This window comes from Artemia franciscana, unplaced genomic scaffold (genome assembly GCF_032884065.1).
Source record: "Artemia franciscana unplaced genomic scaffold, ASM3288406v1 PGA_scaffold_168, whole genome shotgun sequence".
NCBI lineage: Eukaryota > Metazoa > Arthropoda > Branchiopoda > Anostraca > Artemiidae > Artemia > Artemia franciscana.
The window spans coordinates 675,468-700,066 of NW_027062638.1; the positions used below are offsets into that span (position 1 = coordinate 675,468).

General features: G+C 37.3%; 1 protein-coding gene across 4 annotated transcripts in view; it reads left to right on the top strand.

Annotated features, from left to right (window-relative positions):
* The window catches only part of LOC136041348 (heparan-sulfate 6-O-sulfotransferase 2-like), a 79,438-nt gene that overhangs the window by 31,677 nt on the left and 23,162 nt on the right, over positions 1-24,599 (top strand). For all 4 annotated transcript variants that reach the window (XM_065725992.1, XM_065725989.1, XM_065725990.1 and 1 more), the window contains exons 4-5: positions 2,619-2,843; positions 12,107-12,255. In XM_065725992.1, the coding sequence (XP_065582064.1) occupies positions 2,619-2,843; positions 12,107-12,255 (374 nt within the window). The remainder of the gene's footprint in view (positions 1-2,618; positions 2,844-12,106; positions 12,256-24,599) is intronic.

Below are 24,599 nucleotides of genomic sequence, written 5' to 3' on the forward strand. Positions count from 1 at the left end.
TATATCGTCATCTGTATCTAGCAGAACCTGGCCGTATCCAGGTTTTTTGTTCGTGGGGGGATTGAGGTTACCGGAGATTGAGTACCAGGTCGTATCCAGGTTTTTTGTTCGGCGGCCAGCCTTATGTACTGATACTTTTGTGTCAGTACAGGAAGCATGAAAACTCAAGTAATTTAATTGAAATGAGCATTTCTAAAAAAAAGAGAAAACTAAGCCCTCCAGATTTGACTTTAAAACTAATATTGCTATCATCATCTGTATTTAGCAGAACCAGGCCGTATTTAAGTTTTTTGTTCATGGGGGGACTGAGGGTACCAGGGATTGAGTACCAGGCCGTATCCAGGTTTTTTGTTCATTGGGGGATTGAGGTTGAAAATATTTAAAATACGCATCAAAAGTTTGTTTAAATACATTTTAGTACGTTTTTATGAGTCGGATTAAGCATTTTGGAGGTGGGGGGGGGGGTCCAAATTCCTTAACGTCCCCTGGATACGGCTTTGATCATGGTTTAACATTTTTGTCGATTTCAATGAGCATTAAACCCATATAAAATCCCCCGCTGAGGTTTTTAGAAGTGCAAGCACTAGATTTCTTTTGCATCCAGCACTTTATTTGAATTATATTTGTCGACGAGCTCAGAATAAATGGAGCCAATTGCATTTGTTACTCAATTTCTCTCACATCTGAAAACTATTAATGTGTAACTAATATTGGTTGGGGATAAATTTGAATCTTGAATAATGATTTTTGCTGAGCTTAAAAAAAATCGCAATTGTTTGATTTTATTTATTTATATGCCTTATAATTAAAAGACCGAGGAGAAAAAACATATGAAGAAATTAGCACAGATATCTATAACAAGTACTAATGAATACAAGACGCTAATACAGATAATCCTGTTTCTTTAAAAGAAGAAAAAAATGTGGCCTTTTCAGTAATAAGTTCCAGCCTTAATGGTCCAGTAATGTAAGTAGGAGCTAGGGGCCTATCTGCTCAAATATTTAGTCATAAAACATAATTATTTCGTTCCACTAGTAATCTAGATCATATGCTTACAAATTGAGAGTCCATGCGGTAAAGTATAGAAGATATTTTGCAGAACAGAAGAAAACGAAGAGAATTTTTGATATCTGAATTCGGAAACACTTCCAGAAGTGTGAAATATACGATAAAGCTGGTAGAGCACTTAGGGCAACCAGCCCTACATCAGTCTGTTATTCCCCAAAGCACATACGATCTAAATTTTAAGAGAGCAATTTGCTTCTTGATAGGGTCCGTCCTCTAAGTAGTTTTCTTGCATAGGACCATAACTAATGATTTTTAGCTACTATTTGTTCTGATTGGGGTGGTTAAACACCTTTTTTGTATTCCAATGTATTCAAATATGTTTGCTATTTCAGTAGAACATATGTCTGATGAACATGCTATTTGTAATATTTGTTCTATTTGAGAATTCATTTATTCCCTTATTTGCGACCCTGTGAAATCGAAAACAATGCCATATGCCATAAACAAGAAAAACGGAAAACACCACAAAAATAACTACTTACGCTCTGTTATAAAATAATTTGAACCAGGTTAAGGAAGAAAGAAAAAAGGTAAGGACTGAAAATAAATTTTCTCATATACAGAGCTCCATTGAGGATGTTTAATTGACTTGGTATGCCAGTATGTTGAAGATTATCTGCTAAATTACTGTTGAGGAAACAAAAGAAAGATCTATAGAGCATAAGGTCACTGTGGTTCAGTGTTGCCAGTTTTTGGTCTATAGTTACACCGCCTAATAGTGAAAATATGCTGAAAGCTCCGTTTTTCTAGTGAAAATGCACCAAAAGAACGATTTTCCCGGTAAAAAAAAATGCGGTGATTCGGAAAGTTCAATGGGCAACCGACTATAAATGGTGTAAATGTACCCCATCTTGTCACTTCGCTATGACTTAGTGGCTGAATATTATTAACACATATTTTGCCTGGTGAATCGACTCAATATTAAAACCCATATGCTGGCAACAATTCTAGACATGAAGCGGATACGCATTTAAATTTACTACGAGACAAAATAGCTTATTGATGTATTCTTTTGTAATCAGGAACAGAAGTTGAACACCTTTTTCGTGGAAGGATTCTGACAAAATATGCTTAAATTACTGCATGATAAAACGTCATTTTGTAAATGGACAACGTTCATTTCAGTCGGTGAAGAAATATGTAACTTGAAATAGAAAATAATGCTTGTAATCTGTTATAATAGATTTGCTCGATTTAGTTATTTTTTTCAGCAAACAAAATTAATTCATTCTAAATGCTATTTCAGTGTCCGCTAATTGAAACTTATAAAACCTATTTTGAAAAAATAAACACGTGATTTAATTCAAAAAAGGAGATATGTAATAAGATTCCTATGATCTTTTAAGTTTAAATCTCTGGTTAAATTTATTAATTTTGGTTTAATTTTTTGCTCCCTTTTATCTTTTTTCCTTATTGTTTCAAAATTTTAGTAACTATGTTCTTCCAAATTATTCGTTTTTATTGAATTATCTCTTTTCCATGCCAAGCATAAAATATGTAATTGGATAAGGGATTTTGGGCTTTGTGATATGTTAGTTTTTCTTTTTCAGATTTGGAAGACACTTGGTAAAAGACTTGGATCTTGAGCGACCGTGTGCTTGTGAGCACGAAAGAAAAAGATGCGACTGCCTGAGACCAGGAAAAAATCGTGAAATTTGGCTTTTTAGTCGCTTTTCTGTCGGATGGAAATGCGGCTTACATGCAGACTGGACAGAACTGACAGAATGTGTGGATAGAAAGCTGAATCAAGTTGTTGGCAAAAGAAGCAAACGAAGGTTTTTATTCAGTTGCTATTATTTCAAAGTTTATTTTCAAATAGGGTAGCAAAATATGGATGAAGATCGCCAAAAAATACAAAAAAAAACACAGAAATATTAGGAAGAGATATAAATATAAAAATAATGAAGAAGTCGAATGAGAATGAAAAATTTTATGAATTTGGATTGGATGAATAAGTGACGTTTTTGTCAGTCTTGGCAGAACCTTTGTGATGCAATGAAGCTAAGACTCTATCAAACTGATAAATTTTTGTTGTTGTTTCGTTTAACAATATTTTGTCGATGATTTTTCAGTATTCCTTTTTTTTTTCACTTAATGTTTCGCTAAAGGCTGTTATTTGTTGTAAAACCCAAAAAATTGCTTTTTTCATACTTTATCACTCTCTTCAGAGGATACTTCATTCACTTCTTATATTTGAGCCTAAACACACCCCTTCCCATTGTGCTAGTAATTTAAAATTATGTTTTATGTACTTGTTCCACGTTCGCATCCAGGCTCTGGCGCCCAGCAGACGAAGACATGCCTCTTCTCAAAGATTTTGATCAAGGATGGCCTTATCCTTGTTGGTGGGATTATTGGCGCCATGATCTCAAGCCAGTGATGATCCTAACGTCACCCAAATTTATGCTCGTCCCTGATAGCCTCAAGGTCAGACTTGACTGTCGAACCAAGTTTTTTTCTCTCTTAATTTCTTCTTCCACATTGGTAGTCGAAGGTATGTGAGGCATTTTTGCTTTTACGGTCATCTGATCTCCGTATGGTGTGACCAAACCCCCTCAGAAACCTCACTTTGACATCATCAGAGACAAGTGGTTAATCTCCAAATATTCTCCTGACTTGTTGCTCGAGAAACTGTCTGAAATGCGAATGCCTATATATGTCTTAGGCATTTGTGATGGAATGTGGTTAAAGTCTGACGCTTCCGCTACTTTCTTAGACCATTTTTTTTACAACTGCAGAGAAGAATAGAGAGTAAGATGGCTTCTTAGACTTGGCGCTTTGCCAAGTAGTGAGATTTTGATGAGCTTCCCAAAGGGAGTTCTTCAGCTGCAGAAAAATGTTCTTTTCGAAGGATTATTAATTGCGTTTACCAGTAAGCCAAGATATTTGAACGACTGAACGTCCTAGACCTTGCTACCATTTATGATCACAGGGGTGCCATCTCTTCCTGCCGTCAGCCAAGTTTTTGCCTTCGTTAGCTTTATTTGGAAGTCATTCGAGACTATTCTGTTTTCTACTTTGTTGATTGTAGTCTGGGCAGTTGCAACAGACTCTACAAGTTGGGCCATATCATTAGCATAGTCAAGACCCGCGACGGAGAAGGATGAGATCACTGCTAGACCTTTTTACTTGCCGAGGGTTATACGACTTTAATCGATGACGATGTTAATAAGATTGGTGAGAGTAAGGAGATTTAACTAATACTCCTTAATCAGGACCGAAACAGAAGGCTCACCATCGACTCCAATTTGGATATTGTTTCCATCATAGTAAGCTTTCAATAGCCTGATGTTCTTTCAGGGATAATGTCTTCGCCCATTGCCATTCAAAACTTAATTTGGACCGAATCTGAAGGCTCACCATCAACTCTAATATGGACGTTGTTTCCACCATAGTATGCTTTCAATAGCCTGATGATCTTCTCAAGGATACCGTCTTCTCCCATTGCCAATCAAAATAGTGACTCACTGGACAGAATCGAACGCAGTGATTGAATGAATAAAGATTAGGATTGCTTCCTGCGGGTGTTTGAAGCTGTGTTTAAAGATCTGTCGCAGACTAAAATCATCACAGCAGCCCATATTTAGTCTAAATTGTGCTTGTTTGAGTTGAGTTTGGGAGTTTTTAGTGTCTCGAAACCTATTTGAAAGTACAATTGCGAACATTTTCGCAGCAGTTAGAATGATGAATACGCCTCTGTAGTTTTCATGTTCTATTCAGCCTTCTTTTTTGAAGGTGGGGACAGTTACGGATGTTTTTCACTCACCAGGAATGTTTTAATTTTCCAGTCATACGTAACAGGTTCAAGGACCTCATCTGCAGTTGATTCAGACAGAGCTTTCAGCAGCTGAACAAGGATCCTACCTTTTCCTGTACTGTATCGTTTTTAAGCTGTTTGATTGTTTTGACTACTTCCTCGCTAGTCGCTGGAACCATACACACATTTTCATAAAAAAAGGTTTTCTAGTGAAATGAGTAAGACTATGGAATAATGGCTTCCGATATTATTAACTTCCAGTCTTAGCAATTCTTGGAATGGTGCGTGACACCCTTCGATACATTTTTGCCACTTGTGAGCAGTCGTTCCAGTCGTTGGCATTAAGCAAAGACATTAAAATGATAGCATGTCCATTCAGCCGCGTTTTAGAAGTGATCAGGGTGTTAAGATTATAAAAATAGAGTTCTTTAGCTATAAAAGCTTGTATCCAAGGGTATTTTATCGAATACAGGTTCCAGCTGTCAATATTTAAACCTTGTCTTCTTGATTTGATTTGACCAACTTTCAACAAGCGCTTAAGTCTCGTTGCATTGAATAAAACCGGAAATGCTGTAGCCAAGCTTTAGCCCTGTATTGCATTCGTCACCATCTTCACTGGCCTTTTTATATTGATAAGGTTCAACATAAGATCCTCAGTCTTGATATTACCTGGAACGTGTTAGCCATCACCGAACTGTATGAAACTTATTGATGTTTACATCCCTTCACTAGTTTAAGCACAAATTTCTATTCTTAGCTTTCCTTTACTCCCATCGTGAGTCAACGATAGGCTTCAGGAAGAGGGCTCTTATGCTTTATAATATCAGGAAAACAATATAAAGCTTTTTTTAACGGCAGTAGTTTTTGAAAAAGGTCAAATCTTCTTCAGTGCTTTAAGCACAAATTTCTATTCTTAGTTATGTTTTTTTTCTTTTATGTATAAATAGCCAAAGTAAGTGTCGAGCGATTGGCACAAAAAAAAATTAATTATCTGGGCACATTTTTCTCTTCCTTCAGAATTTTGACCAATTAATAGTTATCACAAACTAGTAAAAATATCATGAGAACTTAATAAACCATAATTAAAAATTTACATATAGAACATATCTTAAACAACAAAGCTGCATACTCACCGGACATGCTTTGCCTAGGCTACCAGAATCTGTTATTATTAAAAACATATAGGTCAAATGTCTGGCAATGTGAGCAATAGCTATAATATAATGGGAAAAAAAAATCTTTCTAGGACTAAAAAAGATTTTGAAATCGTCTTTTATTCGGTGTTTTAAGCGAAAATGGCTTTTATTAATTTCGTTGAAAAAATGACCAAATTGCCCTCCCCCCTAAATTTCAAAAAATATATTTTGCCCCCGTCCTTCTACATTTTTCTGAATTGATTTCATTGAGCTCTATTATATTCTAATTGGAAAACAAATTTTGCATAATAATTAGATGAAGCCATTTAGAAAGAAAACAAAAAACAAGAACCTTCATTAAAATTTAACACTTAAATTAAAGTTAATTGTGCAAATACAATCTAATGAAAGAGGGGTCAATCGTGACTCGATATTTATTAACGTCACCAAAAAAGCCAACTTTTATATGTATTTATTGCCACCAAAACCTCTTTTAAACAGGATCATTATCATTATTGCGACGTAATCGAGGTGTCTTACGAATGGGTGATCGGATAATGAAATTTGATATATAGAAGAATCTTATGTCTCAAATTCTCCATTTTTAATTCGAATCGGATCCGAGGACGTAGAGGGTAGGAGGGGGGGGGGGAACAGAAATCTTGGAAACCGGAAATTTTGGAAAACCCTTAGAGTGGAGAAATCGGGATGAAACTTGATGGGGAGAATAAGGACATGATTTACATGATTTACTGATTTACTAAAATTGAATATACCTGTTTGGACACCTCTCCCACTTGCCTTCCCCTACCATACTCTCCTGCCTACCCGACGTTCCGCGTGAATTCAAAATCGCCTTAATCTTCTCCATCCAGGAACATCATCTGCTTTTGTAACTTAATATCTCCAAGACCTACTGACCTGAAGGGACTGTATAGAACCATCCTTATTGCCCCATTCCCTTTTTTTCAACTAATTCTACATGCTTGCCCCACCTACCCATAAGTGGTACCCATTATTGATGGCAATATGAATTCTATTGTTATGTAGATATAGTCAAAACACTAATTGGATATAACAATATAACAATTGCTCTTTCTAAATAGATGTTTTTGTAGGTAAGTTAGTATTTAATCTTGAATAGTTTCAATGCTAAATATATTAATGCATAGCTTAAATTTTTAGCTATTCAATTATATTTATTTATTTCTTTTGAATTTATAAAATAGTGCAAATTTTCGTGTGCTAAGAGCGATGATAAACAACTTAGGATATATATATATATATATATATATATATATATATATATATATATATATATATATATATATATATATATAATATATATATATATATATATATATATATATATACATATATATCTATCTATCTATCTATATATATAAAAATAAGTTGTCTGTCTGTCTGTGGATGTGTGGATGGATGTGTCAGGTGACGTCACCTGAAAAAACTGGATCAGGTGACGTCAAAACTGAAAAAACTAAAAAAGGCAAAAACTACAAAAAAAACTAAAAACTAATAAAAAAAATAAAAAAGCTAAAAAACTAAAAAAACTATAAAGGTAAAAACCAATAAAAAACTAAAAAGGCGAAAACTACAAAAAAAAACTAAAACTAATAAAAAAAAAGTAAAAAAGCTAAAAAACTAAAAAAACTAAAAAAAGGTAAAAAACTAAAAAAAATAAAAAATAAAAAAAAACTAAAAAAAAGGAAAAAACTGAAAAATAAGCTAAAATAAAGGTAAAAACCAATAAAAAACTAAAAAAAAAAGGAAAAAACTAATAAATGACGACACTCAAAGAGAAAAAAAAGGCAAAAACTACAAAAAAAACTAAAAACTAATAAAAAAAATAAAAAAGCTAAAAAACTAAAAAAACTAAAAAAAGGCAAAAACTACAAAAAAAACTAAAAACTAATAAAAAAGCTAAAAAACTAAAAAAAATAAAAAAAAGGCAAAAACTACAAAAAAAACTAAAAACTAATAAAAAAAATAAAAAAGCTAAAAAACTAAAAAAACTAAAAAAAGGTAAAAAACTAAAAAAACTAAAAACTAAAAAAAAACTAAAAAAGGTAAAAACTAAAAGAACTAAAAAAGAAAAAAATAAATGACGACACTCAAAGAGAAAGCGACCAGGACAAAAGGAATGTTCGATTAGCAATCAACAAAGCACCGGGACACAGGGAGTATAAATGACGACCAGGACAAAACTAAAAAATCTAAAAATCTAAATAAACTAAAAAAGAAAAAAAAAGGAAAAAAATAAAGGAGAAAAACAAAACTAAAAAACGAATGTATATACAGACCGGTACACCGGGATACAAATGACGACCGGGACACAGGGAATATAAATGACGACCGGGACACAGGGACACAACTACAACGGGGACACCGGGGGAAACAGGGGGATATAAATGACGACCGGGACAAAAAAACTAAAAAGAAAAAAAAACTAAAAACTAATAAAAAAACTAAAAAATCTAAAAATCTAAATAAGCTAAAAAAGAAAAAAAAAGGAAAAAAATAAAGGAGAAAAACAAAACTAAAAAACGAATGTATATACAGACCGGGACACCGGGATACAAATGACGACCGGGACCCGGGACACAGGGAATATAAATGACGACCGGGACACAGGGACACAACTACAACGGGGACACCGGGGGAAACAGGGGGATGTAAATGACGACCGGGACACCGGGACAGGGAATGGTCGATTAGCAATCACCATCAACAAAGCTCAAGGGCAATCATTAGAATCATGAGGTATAGATCTGAATACAGATTGTTTTCCCATGGACCATTATATGTTGCATGTTCAAGAGTCGGTAAACCTGACAATCTATTTATATGCAAAGACAATGGGACAGCAAAGAATGTTGTATATTCGCAAGTTTTACGTAGTTAAAACCATATATATATATCTATCTATATTCACAGGTGGGACATAGGGACACAACTACAATGGCGCGTAACTATTATGGCGCGTAACGACTTACGCGCGCGGGGGGGCTTGGGGGGGGCGCGAAGCGCCCCCACCAACTAGGTGTTGGGGTGGCGCGAAGCGCCACCCCAACAGCTAGTATATATATATATATATATATATATATATATATATATATATATATATATATATATATATATATATATATATATATATATATATATATATATTTTACATAGAGTATATAGTATATACATTAAAGAAAACTTTAGTTTTGTTTTTCATTGACTAACATTGCTTTTTGCTTACACCTTGTTACAATAAGCATTGATTCAAGTCTATCTTTAAATGGTTACAAAGGGGACTACAGTGGCGTAATTTCATCAAAATCTTGCGGGGGGGGGGGGGGGGCAAGGCTGGAGCAAATTTTCCCAAATCAAGTGAAAATTGTAGTAAAAACTAAGAAATACGCCATTTGGTACCGTAAAGGTACTATTTAGTACTATAAAGGTAAATATGTATATGTATATCAGTAATTTGTTGATGCTTGAATTGTGAAGGTTTATGTTTGTTTTGATAAGATTTTTGAAAAACCTAAATTTCAGTGGGAGGGGGGGGCAAACGGGTCTGGGAGGAAACCGAGGTTTGGGAGGGACAGTTTCCCCCCTGTCCCATAGCAAATTACGCACCTGGGGGAATAATATTTCCTTCATCTTTCCTTCAAGTCTTCTTTATTACATTCTAGTTTAATTCTCCTTTAGTATCTTTCTGGGAATAATAACCATCCATGAAAAATTGCACCCTTTTAATAAGAATTTGGAAGGAAGACTGAAATAAAAAAAAAATTAAGGGTCATCATTCGGATAGTTTTCATGGTGAGTTCTTTGCACGAATTATTTTGGTTGAGATATCCCCCTTTGATGAAAGCAAGGGGGATCAGAGGCAATGTCTGGTGAAGTAAGAAGACATTTAAAAAAAAGGATGGTTTTGCTTGTCCACGAGCCAGAGCCTATGGTGTGCGAGGTGAAGTAGATTTATATAGCCTATGTCAGAGAGGAGTATCTGAAGTTGTGCAGCAAAGCTTTCGTTTCATCAAAGCATGTTTCTGCTTTCGAGTGGAAAGCTCCGTTCTAGCAGGCAGGCACCACTTTAAAATTGAAGATGGACTAAAATCTATAAGTGTTAAATATATGCGGCAGTTACCCGGCCCCACGGCCCATATATCTTCTTTGAGTGATAAATAGAAAAATTTACAGAAGCAAAAATGTGGCATTCTCCCACGGGTCCGACAGTGCTGCCATCTATTATTTCTATCAATTTCTGTCTGTAATTTCAGCTGAGTTTATCATTCGGTTTTTCGGACTTGGGATTGCGGTAGAGAAATGGTATCAGATGTGCCTAATAAAGTTTAAAAGTTCTCTCATTGCTAAAGAAATTAGAGCTTATCCTTTGCTCCTTTCTAAGTGGTGACGTTAGAAAGCTGGCCTACGGCAAAAAAAAATCAACTTTTTGAAAGCAATCGATAGCTCTTGATGAGCTGATCAAAGTATATGACATCAATTTTTTGGTACAAAAATTCCTTCATGAGGTATACCAGTTTCAAAGTTTCAAGGGGTTGACAACTTCAGTAGTCAGGTACACACGGAAACGAAATCTAGGCCGATAAAAATTGTGGGACATATAGAGAACTTGTAAGCAACAGTTGGCTGTTTGGTAATAACACCTTAGGCAATGAGGGGTTAGCAACTTTTGCTAGTTGGTGTATCTATTATTTGTTTCCGGTGTATTTGATGGTAAAACCAATTTGGTTCCAGTGGTTAGACATGTATGGGAATTGTAAGTAACAATCTGCTGTAAGGCTACAGTCAACTTCAGCGATGAGGGTCTTTTTCCGGTGAACTTGATGCCTATCACGGGAGAGGGACTTATAAGTAAGAATCGGTTCACTTTGGGTGAGAAACGGCTGTTAGCTCATAATCATCTTCGGCAATGAGGGGTTTGACACTTTGGCTAGTTGGTGTACCTATTATTTGTTTCCGGTGTATTTGGTGGTTAAACCAATTTGATTCCAGTGGTAAGACATGTAGGGGACTTGTAAGTAATAATCAGCTGTTGGGCTACAATCATCTTCAGCAATGAGCGGTTTGCAACTTCTGCTAGTTGGTGTACCCATTTATTTGTTTCCGGTGAACTTGATATCCATCACGGGAGAGGGACTTGTAAGTAAAAATCTGTTCACTTTGGGCTGGAAATTTGTGCAAATTGGTGCACATTGTATTCGATCTCTTTAAATCTAACAGAATTAAGTGTTTACGTAACGGGTACAAACGATAACGTAAAACAATGAGGTAGCTTCGTAATAATTAGTGTCACCTATGGTATTTTAATCCTGAAAAGCTACGGATAGCTGTATAATACCAACTAGATTATATAAGATATTGTTCCAAGTTTTCATCCGTCACGACGTCTACGATTGAAAAGGATAAAGTTCAAGTGGCTGCAAAGTCAATTTAGTCCGTTCTTTCGATATTATTTTGTAGTTGTTGTTTTTTCAACGCTGAGGAATAGCCTTCGGTCATGTGATAACTGATTGCGTTCTTGTTAGAACATACCTTTTTAAAAGTTTCGATAGGCTGACAACTTCATCTTTTAACTGATAGTGAAGAAACAAGCACAAACGAGAATGTAAAACAATGAAATATTTTCGTAATAATAGAATGTCATCTATGGTATTTTGATCCTGAAAAGTTAGGGATATCTTTATAATACCAACTAGACTATAGAAGATATTGTTCGAGTTTTCATCCGTCACGATGTCTACGATTGAAAAGGATAAAGTTCAACTGGCTGCAAAGTCAATTTAGTCCCTTCTTTCGATACTATTTTGGTGTTGTTTTTTCAACTCTGAGGAATAGCCTTGGATCATCTGATAACTGATCGATAGTGAAGAAACAAAACCAAATCGTTGCTCTCGCAACACTTTAGCCGACGAAGCCGGACAAAGGTTGCCGCAACACTTCACGTTGTCCGGGCAACGTAGGTCTAGTTGTTCTTGTTAAGGGGTTGAAAATGTTTATTCTTTGTTTCGTCTTGAAAAGTGGACCTTCTACGATTTAGAAGTAACGACCATAACTTGCTGTGGTATGTTATTTTCCATGTATTAATGATTTATGTCTATTTTAGGTACTATTATGTTACTTTTCTTCGCGATCCTCTTTCTCGATTTCTTTCGGAGTTCCGGCACGTTCAAAGAGGTGCGACATGGAAGAACTCAAAACATTCTTGTGACCGACGATCGCCCACTGAAATTGAGCTACCCCGCTGCTATGACGGTTAGATTTTCTCATACCTCGTTTTGGTGTGTGTGTGTGTGTGTGTGTGTGTGTGTATGTGTGTGTGTGTGTGTGTGTGTGTGTGTGTGTGTGTGTGTGTGTCTGTGTGTGTCTGTGTGTGTCTGTGTGTGTCTGTGTGTGTCTGTGTGTGTCTGTATGTGTCTGTATGTGTCTGTATGTGTGTATGTGTGTGTCTGTGGGTCTGTGTGTCTGTGGGTGTCTGTGTGTGTGTGTGTGTGTGTGTGTGTGTGTGTGTGTGTGTGTGTGTGTGTGTGTGTGTCTGTGTGTGTCTGTGTGTGTCTGTGTGTTTGTGTGTGTGTCTATGTGTGTGTCTGTGGTTTGTGTGTCTGTGTGTTTGTGTGTCTATGTGTCTGTGTGTCTGTATGTGTGTGTGTCTGTATGTGTGTGTGTGTGTGTGTGTATGTGTGTCTGTGTGTGTGTGTGTGTGTCTGTGTCTGTGTGTGCATGTGTGTCTGTGTGTGTGTGTGTGTGTGTCTGTGTGTGTGTCTGTGTGTGTGTGTCTCTCTCTGTGTGTGTGTGTGTGTTTGTGTGTGTGTGTGTGCGTGTCTGTGTTTGTGTGTGTGTGTGTCCGTGTGAGTGTGTCTGTGTGTGTCTCTGTGTGTGTCTGTGTGTGTGACAGAGAGATAGCATAGCATAGCATAGCTAAATTCAGGTTTTTACAAATTATTACCTTTAAACAAAAATCACACACTACGGCTCAGCATTGAAAATCAAGGTGAAGAAAGGCACAAATGCTTGGCGTAACGATTAGTTCCTACTTTAGGGGGGTACAATTTTATTTTTTAAGCGAGGTCGACTATTGGGAAGGTCGGGTTCGGGTGGTGGTGATCGGTGGCTCGTATTGGCTAGGACGGATTTTCCAAATTGCAGAATCAGGTGTTCAAGCCGGACTTTAAGTTGAGATAAATTCAATTTCGCGAGAGCTTGATCATAGGGTATGTCGCGGTCTCGAGGTATAATCCTTGTTGCTCTTTTCTGGACATACTCTATGTAGTGTAATAGGTACGCTGTGTGGATAGCAGATGGGCCCCACACCGGGCATGCTTACTCGAGCAACGTGCTAACATAACACATGTAGGAATGGAGAAGACTTTCAGTATCACACCCAAAACGCCCCATTTTGGTAAGTATATAAAGGCTTGCGTTAGCCTTCTGGATGGTTGAATTGATATGGGGACTGAAACTACAGTCACTAGTGAAAGTTACTCCTAAGATTTTCATTTCGTTCACTATGGGGAAAGGGACTAAAGACATATCTGTATTCCGCTTAAGAGGGTTGAAACGAATTATCTTCGACTTGGCTATGTTGATGGTAAGTTCATGACTTGAGCATTCGGTCTGTAGCTGATCGAATAACTGGTCTAAAAACTGCTTTGTTATGATAGTGTTTTCGAATTGGTAAGCGAGCACTATGGACAGATCATCTACAAACCTGTAATGGTCGTCGTGATAACTAAGAAGGGGGTTAATTACAGCCAGGAAAAGCCAGGTGTGTGTATGTGTATGTGTCTGTGTCTGTGTATGCGTATGTTTGTGTGTAAGTGTGTGTCTGTGTGTGTTTGTATGTCCGCGTGTCTGAGTGTTTGTGTGTACGTGTGTGTGTGTCTATATGTGTGTGTGTGTAAGTGTGTGTGTCTGTCTGTGTGTTTAAGGTTGTCTCTATGTGTGTTTGTATGTCCGTGTGAGGGTGTTTGTGTCTCTGTGTGTGTGTCTCTGTGCGTGTATTGTTCTATGTGCTTATCTCAGTCGTTGTGTGTCTTAAAAAGGGCACTAAAACTTTTAATTTTCTATCGAATCAGCTCCTTCCGAAGGTTCCTCGGTATTTCTTCCGAAATTCCTTGATAAAAAAAAAGAAGAAATACATAACACGGAGCCACTTTGCTCTTTAATTAATCTTTCTATTGACTTGTCTGTGACTATCAGGATAAATTTTTATTTTGCCTATTCTTTGTTTTCAATCATACTTTTGTCATGCTCAAATATCATCTCCCTTTCGAAACACTGTGCTCACATTTTGATCAAATTCTTTCTAAATTTGAGAGCTTTAAAATAAACTCCTTTATGCATGCCCTATATTTACAAAATTAAATAAAAAACAAGTTTTTTTAAATGAAAGTAAGGAGCAACATTAAAACTTTTAACGAACAGAAATTACTCCGTATATGAAAGGGGCTTTTCCTCCTCAACGCCCCGCTCTTTACGCTAAAGTTTCTTACTGTTTTAAAAATAGAGTTGAGAGAAAGAGTCAAACTTTAGCGTAAAGAGCGAGGCGCTGAGGAGGAAAAGCCCCTTTTATATACGGAGTAATTTCTGTTCGTTAAAAGTTTTAATGTTGCTCCTTACTTTAATTTAAAAAAAAAACTTGTTTTTTTATTTAATTTCTGGACATTTTTGAATTAACGCATGTTTTGATCTTGCTTCTCCGCACATAAATAATTAAAACGAAATTTGTATATTAATTAATTGCAATTAATCGGAAGATTTTGAGAAAAAGAAGCGAGGGAAGAGGCCTAGTTGCCCTCCAAGTTTTTGATTACTTAAAAAAGCAACTAGAACTTTTAATTTTTTACAAACGTTTTCATTGGTAAAAAATATACGTAACTTACGAATTAGCTTACGTAACGAACTTCTGTATTCGTATGTTTTTATTGCGTATATGAGGGGGTTCAACCTTCGTCGCTCTTTACACTAAAGCTTAGATTTTGTCCCAATTCCTTAAGAATGACCTCTGAATCACAAAGGCCGTAGAATAAATAGTTGAAATTACTAAAAATACTTTAGCGTAAAGAGTGAGGTATAACGAGGAGGTAAACCCCTCATATGCATAATAATTTTTGTTCGTTTTAAGTTTTAATGCTGCTTCTTACTTTCAGTACAAAAAACTTTTCATATTTATTTTTTCATTGTTTTTTCAAATAATGCTAGAAAATCCTGCGCCCCTTCATTGAAATTCCATGTTTCTCCATGGAAATATCCTCCCACGTAACCCCCCCTTCAACTCTCCCCCCCTAAACCAAACAATCCCCCTGAAAACGTCTGTATACTTCCTAGTAACCATTACTATATGTAAACACAGGTCAAAGTTTGCAACTTGCAGCCCCTCCCACGGGGACTGCGGGGGAATAAGTCGTCCCCAAAGACATAGTTATTAGGTTTTTCGACTATGGTGAATAAAATGGCTATCTCAGAATTTTGATCCGCTGTCTTTTGGGAAAAAATGAGCGTGGGAGGGGGCCTAGGTGTCCTTCAATTTTTTTGTCACTTAAAAAGGGCACTAGAACTTTTAATTTCCGTTAGAATAAGCCCTCTTGCGACATTCTAGGACTACTCAGTCGATACGATCACCCCTGGAAAAAAAGAAAAAATAAACATGCATCCGTGATCTGTCTTCTGGCAAAAAATGCGAAATTTCACATTTTTGTAGATAGGAGTTTGAAACTTCTACAATAAGGTTCTCTGATACGCTGAATCTGATGGTGTGATTTTCGTTAAGATTGTATGACTTTTAGGGGGGTTTTCTCCCTATTTTTTAAAATGAGGCAAATTTTCTCTGGCTCCCAACTTTTGATGGCTTTGACTGATCTTGATGAAACTCATATATTTAAAATCAGCGTCAAAATGCGATTCTTTTGATGTAACTATTGGTATCAAATTCCATTTTTTAGAGTTTCGATTACTATTGAGCCGGGTCGCTCCTTACTACAGTTCGTTACCACGAACTGTTTGATAATTAAGATACATATTTAATAGCAGCAATATCGACGAAATGTGATGCAGCAAGATGCCTGAATGCAGTGAACGAGATCGAAAATGGGATGAAATTTAAATTTTCTTCTTGTGGCTCGTAATTTGAGACTAAATAGTTGTCATATTCATAGAATTTTTCACCACTCAATATTCTAATTACTTAAGTCAAACATAATTATTCATAATCTGATATTGAAGATTATTTTTCAAGTAGGTATAACTACTTTCTCATGGGAAAAGATAGTTCTCTGTCCAGAGGGTTTCGGCCCCATCCTAAAATATCTAGTAGATAATTTCCTATATACGCAAAGTAGCTTACACATTTTTTCTTTAATTTCCTCTCACTGCTCTCGAAGCTAGTCCTTGTATACTTGCCTAGAATAGAGATAACTTATATTTTATGTGATCCTTTTTTTTTGGTCACTGAGGCATAACTAAGTGATTCAAATTTGGCCCTCCCTGGTAGAAGCTAAATTTACAATAGTCGTTGTCGGTATTCAACTTAATAGTATGTTTCTTAGATTTTCCTATAAATTTCTTTCGATTGCAGTGTCAATGTTCAATTGTTCGATTCAGTATCAACATTGTTTATCCCCTCTTCTAAACTAAGCTCTACAGCAGCATAATTCTTTTACCATTACTCTCAGGAGCTATTGTATTAGATCTTCAGAGTCAATTATATTTTAGCTACATCACAGCCCCCCCCCTGACGCTATTGCTGAGATTTAGCCCTATTTTACAGCCTTTGAATAAACCATGTTCAAGTATATTTACAGAGATATTTTGTGTAACACTGGGAAGCGTAGGTGTTCAAGCAAAACTGGACCTAGTGAATTATTTTGGCTTTTGCGAAATAAAATCATTGTGCTGTCATTTCGTTATAATTGTTGGTACGCTTAAAGGTCCCATTTTCACATCCGTATCATGATTGCCAAATATGGTTTACCAAGCTATTCTCAAATGAGGAACAATAGAGTAACGTATTTTCAATCAGCCTTAGATCTTCCTGATCTACTGCAAACAGTTTCAATATCCGAAGTGTTAAAGTGTCTGACGCTACCAATGTCTAACAGCACTGACATCAGGATTGGATACATTATATGATTGAATCAAATCCTGTACCTGAATATTACTCATGAAATAAGTGGATTACCAGTGTTGGAATTACTCTGTGGGCAGTACTGAAGCTATGTCTTTATTTAGAGTCTCCGCATTTTAACATTGTTCGCAACGTCGAAGAACGAAGAAGCTCGATGTTATATCTCCCCTGGGTACAGCTCTCAAGGATCTTTTCTGTCTCAGGGATACAAACCTATATATATATATATATATATATATATATATATATATATATATATATATATATATATATATATATATATATATATATATATATATATATATATATATATATATGTTGCATATAAATAGATTGTCAAGTTTACTGACTCTTGAACATGCAACATATAATTGTCCATGGGAAAAACAATCCGTATTCAGATCTATACCTCATTATTCTAATGATGTGTCCATGTGTCCCGGTCGTCATTTGTGTCCCGGTGTCCCAGTTTGTAATTTCTCTTTGAGTGTCCCGGTCGTCATTTGTGTCCCGGTGTCCCAGTTTGTAATTTCTCTTTGAGTGTCCCGGTCGTCATTTATATTCCCTGTGTCCCGGTGTCCTGGTCGTAATTTGTGTCCCGGTGTCCCGGTCTGTAATTTCTATTCGAACAATCCCCGTGTCCCGGTCGTCATTTATATATCCCGCCTGTGCCCCCGGCGTCCCCGTTGTAGTTGTGTCCCTGTGTCCCGGTCGTCATTTATATTCCCTGTGTCCCGGTCGTGATTTGTGTCCGGGTGTCCCAGTCTGTAATTTCTCTTTGAGGTTCCCGGTCTTCATTTATATTCCCTGTGTCCCGGTCGTCATATGTGTCCCGGTGTCCCGGTATGTAATTTCATCTGTTGACAAACATGACGTCAGTCGACAAACAACTCCATGACGCATACAGCTCAATCCTTAAAATGACGTCAGTCGACAAACATGACGTCAGTCGACACACAAACATGACGTCACTCGCCACACACACACACACAGACAACTTATCTATCTATCTATATATATATACTAGCTGTTGGGGTGGCGCGAAGCGCCACCCCAACACCTAGTTGGTGGGGCGCTTCGCGCCCCCCCAAGCCCCCCCGCGCACGTTAGTCGTTACGCGCCATATTTGTTACGTGCCATTGTAGTTGTGTCCCTGTGTCCCACATGTGAATATAGATAGATTTATATATGTGTTTCAAACTACATAAAAATTGCGAATATACAACATTCTTGGCTTTCCCATTGTCTGTGCATATACAAAGCCGTATGTACTAATAATGACGTCATATGCAAACGCTCTTTTTACAAACAAACAAACATGCATACACACAACTCGTTTTTATATAGATAGATAGATAGATAGATACAATACAAATTAACTGCGTAAAAGTTGCGAATATACAACATTCTTCGCTGTCCAATTGTCGCTGCATATAAATAGATTGTCAGGTTTACCGACCCTCGAACATGCAACGTACAATTGTCCATGGGAAAAACAATCAGTATTAAGATCTATACCACATTTTTCTAATGATTGACCTTGAGCTTTGTTAATGGTGATTGCAAATGCTAATCGAATTGGGAATTGCAATCTTTTAAATTGAAAAGGCAGATCCGTTGGAATCATGGAAATGCGAGGAATAAGAACAGCCTCACCCTCAAAAGGCCCTGTCAAGATTGTGGCCTCTATTAGGTTTTCCATTTTTTTTTTTTACGGCAAGTCGCGTGCCATTGTAAAGCTTTGGTGGGTTGATATTTCTTAAAAGTATTATTGGTACGCCTATTTTTCGTTGTAGCACGTGTGGTGGAAACCCTGAAAGATCTATGGAATTTAAAAATTCAGATGTATAATTAACTGCTTCATTTGGTTCCAAAACTGTGTCGACTGACTTGTAAAGGACTGCCTGGTCTCGAATCTTGGTCAAAACAATATTGTTGATTTCGTGGACGTCTATATTTTTGGGTGCGAGAATCGCTCTTTCACTTAGCCATTTATTATTTTTATAATTTTTTAGAATATTCGGAAATACTTTTTCAATCAATTCATTTTTGGACGTCACTAAATTACAGAAATCAGCAGGTAGAAATTGAGTCTACTGGGAGCTTTCCGTTTCCAATTGCCAGCAATTGATCTGAAAATGTTTGACCAGAGTCATCGTTTTGCAATCGGACACGCATATTTGTAGTTAATTTTAATATTTTTACGTGTGCCCATAAATTAGAATTTTTCAGGCAAGCATTCATTTCGTCTGCAGGAGTTGATCTAGGTATTATAGGTAATGTTTGCCTGAAATCTCCCGCAAGCAATATTAATGTGCTGCCAAAGGGTTTCGAAGGGTTTGCCATTGTGCACTCATCCCAAATAATAAGTTTGCATTGCTGCAATACTTTACCCATCCCAGATGATTTGGAAATATTGCACGTGGGAGTTTCTGTAGAATGCAAATTCAGAGGCAATTTAAAGGCGGAATGAGCAGTTCTTCCACCAGGCAGCAATGTTGCAGCTATTCCGGACGACGCAATTGCCAACGCTATATCATTTTTTGATCGAATTGATGCCAGAATCAGTTTTATCACAAACGTTTTACCAGTACCTCCTGGCGCATCCAAAAAGAAAATTTCTCCAACGTTGTTATCGACACAATGCATTATCGTATCATAAATGTCTTTTTGTTCCGACGTTAACTTGGAAATGTTATTTTGTACATACAACAATAGATCACTCGTACTGTAACTTTGTTCACGATCCAATTCTACACATGTCGAAACAGCAGCGATACGGTTAGGTGAAGGCATTCCCAAATCCTGAAGAGGTTTGTTTGCCATACGTACGCACAAATCTTCTATAATAACTAAAGTGTAGTTATAAATTTCTGATGTAAAATCAAAAGTCATATCTGACGTCTCTAACTGTTTTCGATGGAGTATATCTTCGGACATTTTTGACTTATATTTTTCCCATAACTCTGTAGGAGCTGATGGAGAGCAAGTTGTTAAAATGATGCCAAACAATGCACGAATTTGACTTGGGGTTGACGTTTCGCACGCGTCATTGATGCAGTTATACCAGTGTTGGTCATCCTCCAATAAATTCAGAGCTTGGCATGCACTACGGTAAGTGTCATGTATAGTACCGTTTACAGTTCTCAAATACTCAAAGGATGTCGGACCGGGTACATTCACCAAAAGCAGGCGTAGAAAGAAGCATTCATGGTGATTGGGGTGAACGGTGTAGAGTCTTCCTATCGTGGTATCTTTGAAGATGGTACGTTGGCCGTCGACTGACTTACCCTGTTTTCGACGTTCAAATACTTTATTTTTAGTATTCCACGTGTAATACGAAGGCACTTCAGTATACAGCAGTTTTTTTGCAAAAGAATCATTTTTGCAAAGCGAAAAAAAAGCTGTTAATGTTGTATCCGGTGGATTCAGGGCTCTTTGTTGCACGTTGGTTTCCGTGAAATAAACACGTTGACCATTCTGTAAATGTACCGCTAAGTGAACAACAGCCGGACTACGTTCATGTATCGGAAATGAAAGAATTCGCCAAACAGCTACATTACTGCTTATGTATCTTCCAGCCTGATATTGTACGATTTCGTCGAAATCTTTGATTTCGGGCTGCAAGCCAAAAACTGCCATGTCACTGCCTTTGTTGACGTATTTACATATGTATTCGATTGCCTTTACGGAGTTACAGTATTCAACGTTTATGTGTGCATTAAATGTTTTTGATAATAATGGGGAATATGGAACAACCCACTGGTTATCTACTTCGATGGTAGTACCGTTACGCTTCTTTATTATTGCTGTTTTACCGCCATCTTCAGTAGATCTTCTTCTATATTGTGGGTAACCATCATTGCCAGTAATTGTGTTTGATACTAAAAGTCGAGGATATTGCTTTGTGGACCTTCCTTTGGCCATGCATGGTGAATTTTCGTTCAGTGCACCGCAAGGTCCATGTATCATATTTTTTACAATAATATCATGTAACCCCTTATCGACATTTTTATCAGGTATTTCAGCAGAAATCACATCATCAATTTCGTTCGAAGTAATTTTTTATGTAGCCAGATTAGTACATGTGCGTGTGGCAAACCTCGTTTTTGCCATTCCACTGAGTACATCCAGCATCGCACTGACCCAAACACTTCAAGTTTTACTATGTAGTTTATCAGTGATTTCAACTTTTGCCGGAAGACACGGGTCGTAATGTCATGCCTATGAACCGCCGATTGTCCTTGAAGTAAAAGCTGCAGTATCTTGTCCCAAGATTGATTACATGTAAATGTAATAAATAAATCTGGACGACCATAGAGACGAACATACGCAATAGCATCTTGAGCATATTCATGCATATGACGGGGACTGCCAGCATATGACGAAGGTAAAATTGTTAATCTTCCAACGTTTGTGGTATTACCGTCATTTATAACTGCATCTCGCAAATGAATGTATTGTTCAGAGCGGAGTTTGGTCTGATTCAGGCGGATATATAGCAAACGTTCTGATTCAATTTTAGCATACATATCAACGACAAATTGGTGAAACAATTCACGGCATTTTAAAATATAATTTTCTTCATCCTGCCGAATCATTAGTCTATAGGAATAATAATGCATTGCACTGCATTTCTTATTCATTTCTTTGTTAGTGGCTGGATTCATCAATTTAATATTAAAGTGATAGCCGTCGGCTCCATCCCAAAAAATGATAGGATATTGTAGGGCATCGTAGCATCGATGAGTTTCAGCAATTCTTAACAACTGAGCGTTTCGCTTATGAAGAATAATATCTCGAGGTAAAAACTGATCACCGCCCATAACGATTGCCACTTCGTCGATAGTTGGAGCATTGTATCCGCGCACATGTTGGCCAGTAGGCGTTTTGTCAGCGGAAATAACAATTTTATGCGTATCAGTAGGCATCAAATCGATGGCTGTTTTGAACAGACGCAATAAATTATTATTTTCGTGGAAAAGATGTTGCAATTGGGAAACGATTGTCCTTTCAACGTTGGGAGAAATTTCGCAACGTGAATTCAATTCAGATTTTCTATCACTGATGAAGTACAATTGTAAAAATTTATGATTCTCGCCTGAGAATTGTAGAAGGGACCCTGCTCTATGATAAATTTGCCCTTTTACTTTGAAAGTAGACATAAATTGATCTGGATTTTCGATTTGGGCTCCAAACGACGTCATTTGGAAACATGAGTTGTATTTTCTAATTTTTGACAAAAAACGCTCAGATTCTGACGTAGTTCCAGTAAGGAAAGTCTTCAATGGCTCTGGTGGTGCAGCCAATAGAGGAAGTTTAACTTTTCCTGAGGCGCAACACATTCCCATTGTTTCACCATTGAATTTCAAGGTCTTGCAATAGGGACAAATTTTAGACATTGTCCCGATTGAACACATCTACTCAAGCTATAATCATCGACTGGGCTGTACCTGAATGCCAGGCGATAACTTTCAGGTTGCTCTGATTCCTCGGCACGCTTTCTTTTCTTACTTTCTCTATCAGCAGCAAGCCTGATTTCTTGCTGTTCTTGTGATTCCTCGGCACGCTTTCTTTTCTTACTTTCTCTATCAGCAGCAAGCCTGATTTCTTGCTGTTCTTGTAGCAGCAAGTCTGCTTTCGCGTTGCTCTGGTAGTTCCTCGGCACGCTTTCTGTTCTTTCTTTCTCTATCAGCCTCAAGCCTGTTTCCTTGCTGTTCTTTTGGTTCCTCGGCACGCTTTCTGTTCTTTCTTTCTCTATCAGCCTCAAGCCTGTTTCCTTGCTGTTCTTTTGATTCCTCGGCACGCTTTCTTTTCTGACTTTCTCTATCAGCAGCAAGTTTTTTGGCATAGACTCTTTGAGCATCTTCATCGGCTTTTGCCATTGTAAGTTCATCAGTCATTTTAAACTTAAACATTAATAGATTTCTACGTGAACATATATGTCTTAAATATCTTTAATGACGTCACCGTCATAGCAAAAATGACGACAACTAACTTCATGATTAAATATCTTGAATGACGTCACCGTCGTAGCAAAAATGACGACAACTAATTTCATGACGTCAGTCGACACAGAAACATGACGTCACCTGACAGCCAGACACACAGACAGACAACTTATTTTTTTATATATACTAGCTGTTGGGGTGGCGCTTCGCGCCATCCCAACACCTAGTTGGTGGGGCGCTTCGCGCCATCCCAACACCTAGTTGGTGGGGCGCTTCGCGCCCCCCAAGCCCCCCCGCGCGCGTAAGTCGTTACGCGCCATATTAGTTACGCGCCATTGTAGTTGTGTCCCTGTGTCCCACCTGTGAATAGAGATAGATATAAATATATGTTTTTAACTACGTAAAACATGCGAATATACAACATTCTTCGCTGTCCCATTGTCTTTGCATATAAATAGATTGTCAGGTTTACTGACTCTTGAACATGCAACATATAATTGTCCATGGGAAAAACAATCCGTATTCAGATCTATACCTCATTATTCTAATGATGTGTCCCTGTGTCCCGGTCGTCATTTATATTCCCTGTGTCCCGGTCGTCATTTGTGTCCCGGTGTCCCAGTTTGTAATTTCTCTTTGAGTGTCCCGGTCGTCATTTATATTCCCTGTGTCCCGGTGTCCCGGTCGTCATTTGTGTCCCGGTGTCCCGGTCTGTAATTTCTATTCGAACAATCCCTGTGTCCCGGTCGTCATTTATATATCCCGCCTGTGCCCCCGGCGTCCCCGTTGTAGTTGTGTCCCTGTGTCCCGGTCGTCATTTATATTCCCTGTGTCCCGGTCGTGATTTGTGTCCGGGTGTCCCAGTCTGTAATTTCTCTTTGAGGTTCCCGGTCGTCACTTATATTCCCTCTGTCTCGGTCTAATGACGTCACCGTCAAAGCAAAAATGACGACAACTAATTTCATAACGTCGGTCAACACAGAAACATGACGTCACCTGATCCACAGACAGACAGACAGACAACTTATTTTTATATATATAGATATATATATATATATATATATATATATATATATATATATATATATATATATATATATATATATATATATATACTAGCTGTTGGGGTGGCGCTTCGCGCCACCCCAACACCTAGTTGGTGGGGGCGCTTCGCGCCCCCCCCAAGCCCCCCCGCGCGCGTAAGTCGTTACGCGCCATATTAGTTACGCGCCATATTAGTTACGCGCCATTGTAGTTGTGTCCCTGTGTCCCACCTGTGAATATAGATAGATTTATATATGTGTTTCAAACTACGTAAAAATTGCGAATATACAACATTCTTGGCTTTCCCATTGTCTGTCCATATACAAAGCCGTATGTACTAATAATGACGTCATATGCAAACGTTCTTTTTACAAACAAACAAACATGCATACACACAACTCGTTTTTATATAGATAGATAGATAGATAGATACAATACAAATTAACTACGTAAAACTTGTGAATATACAACAGTCTGTTCCG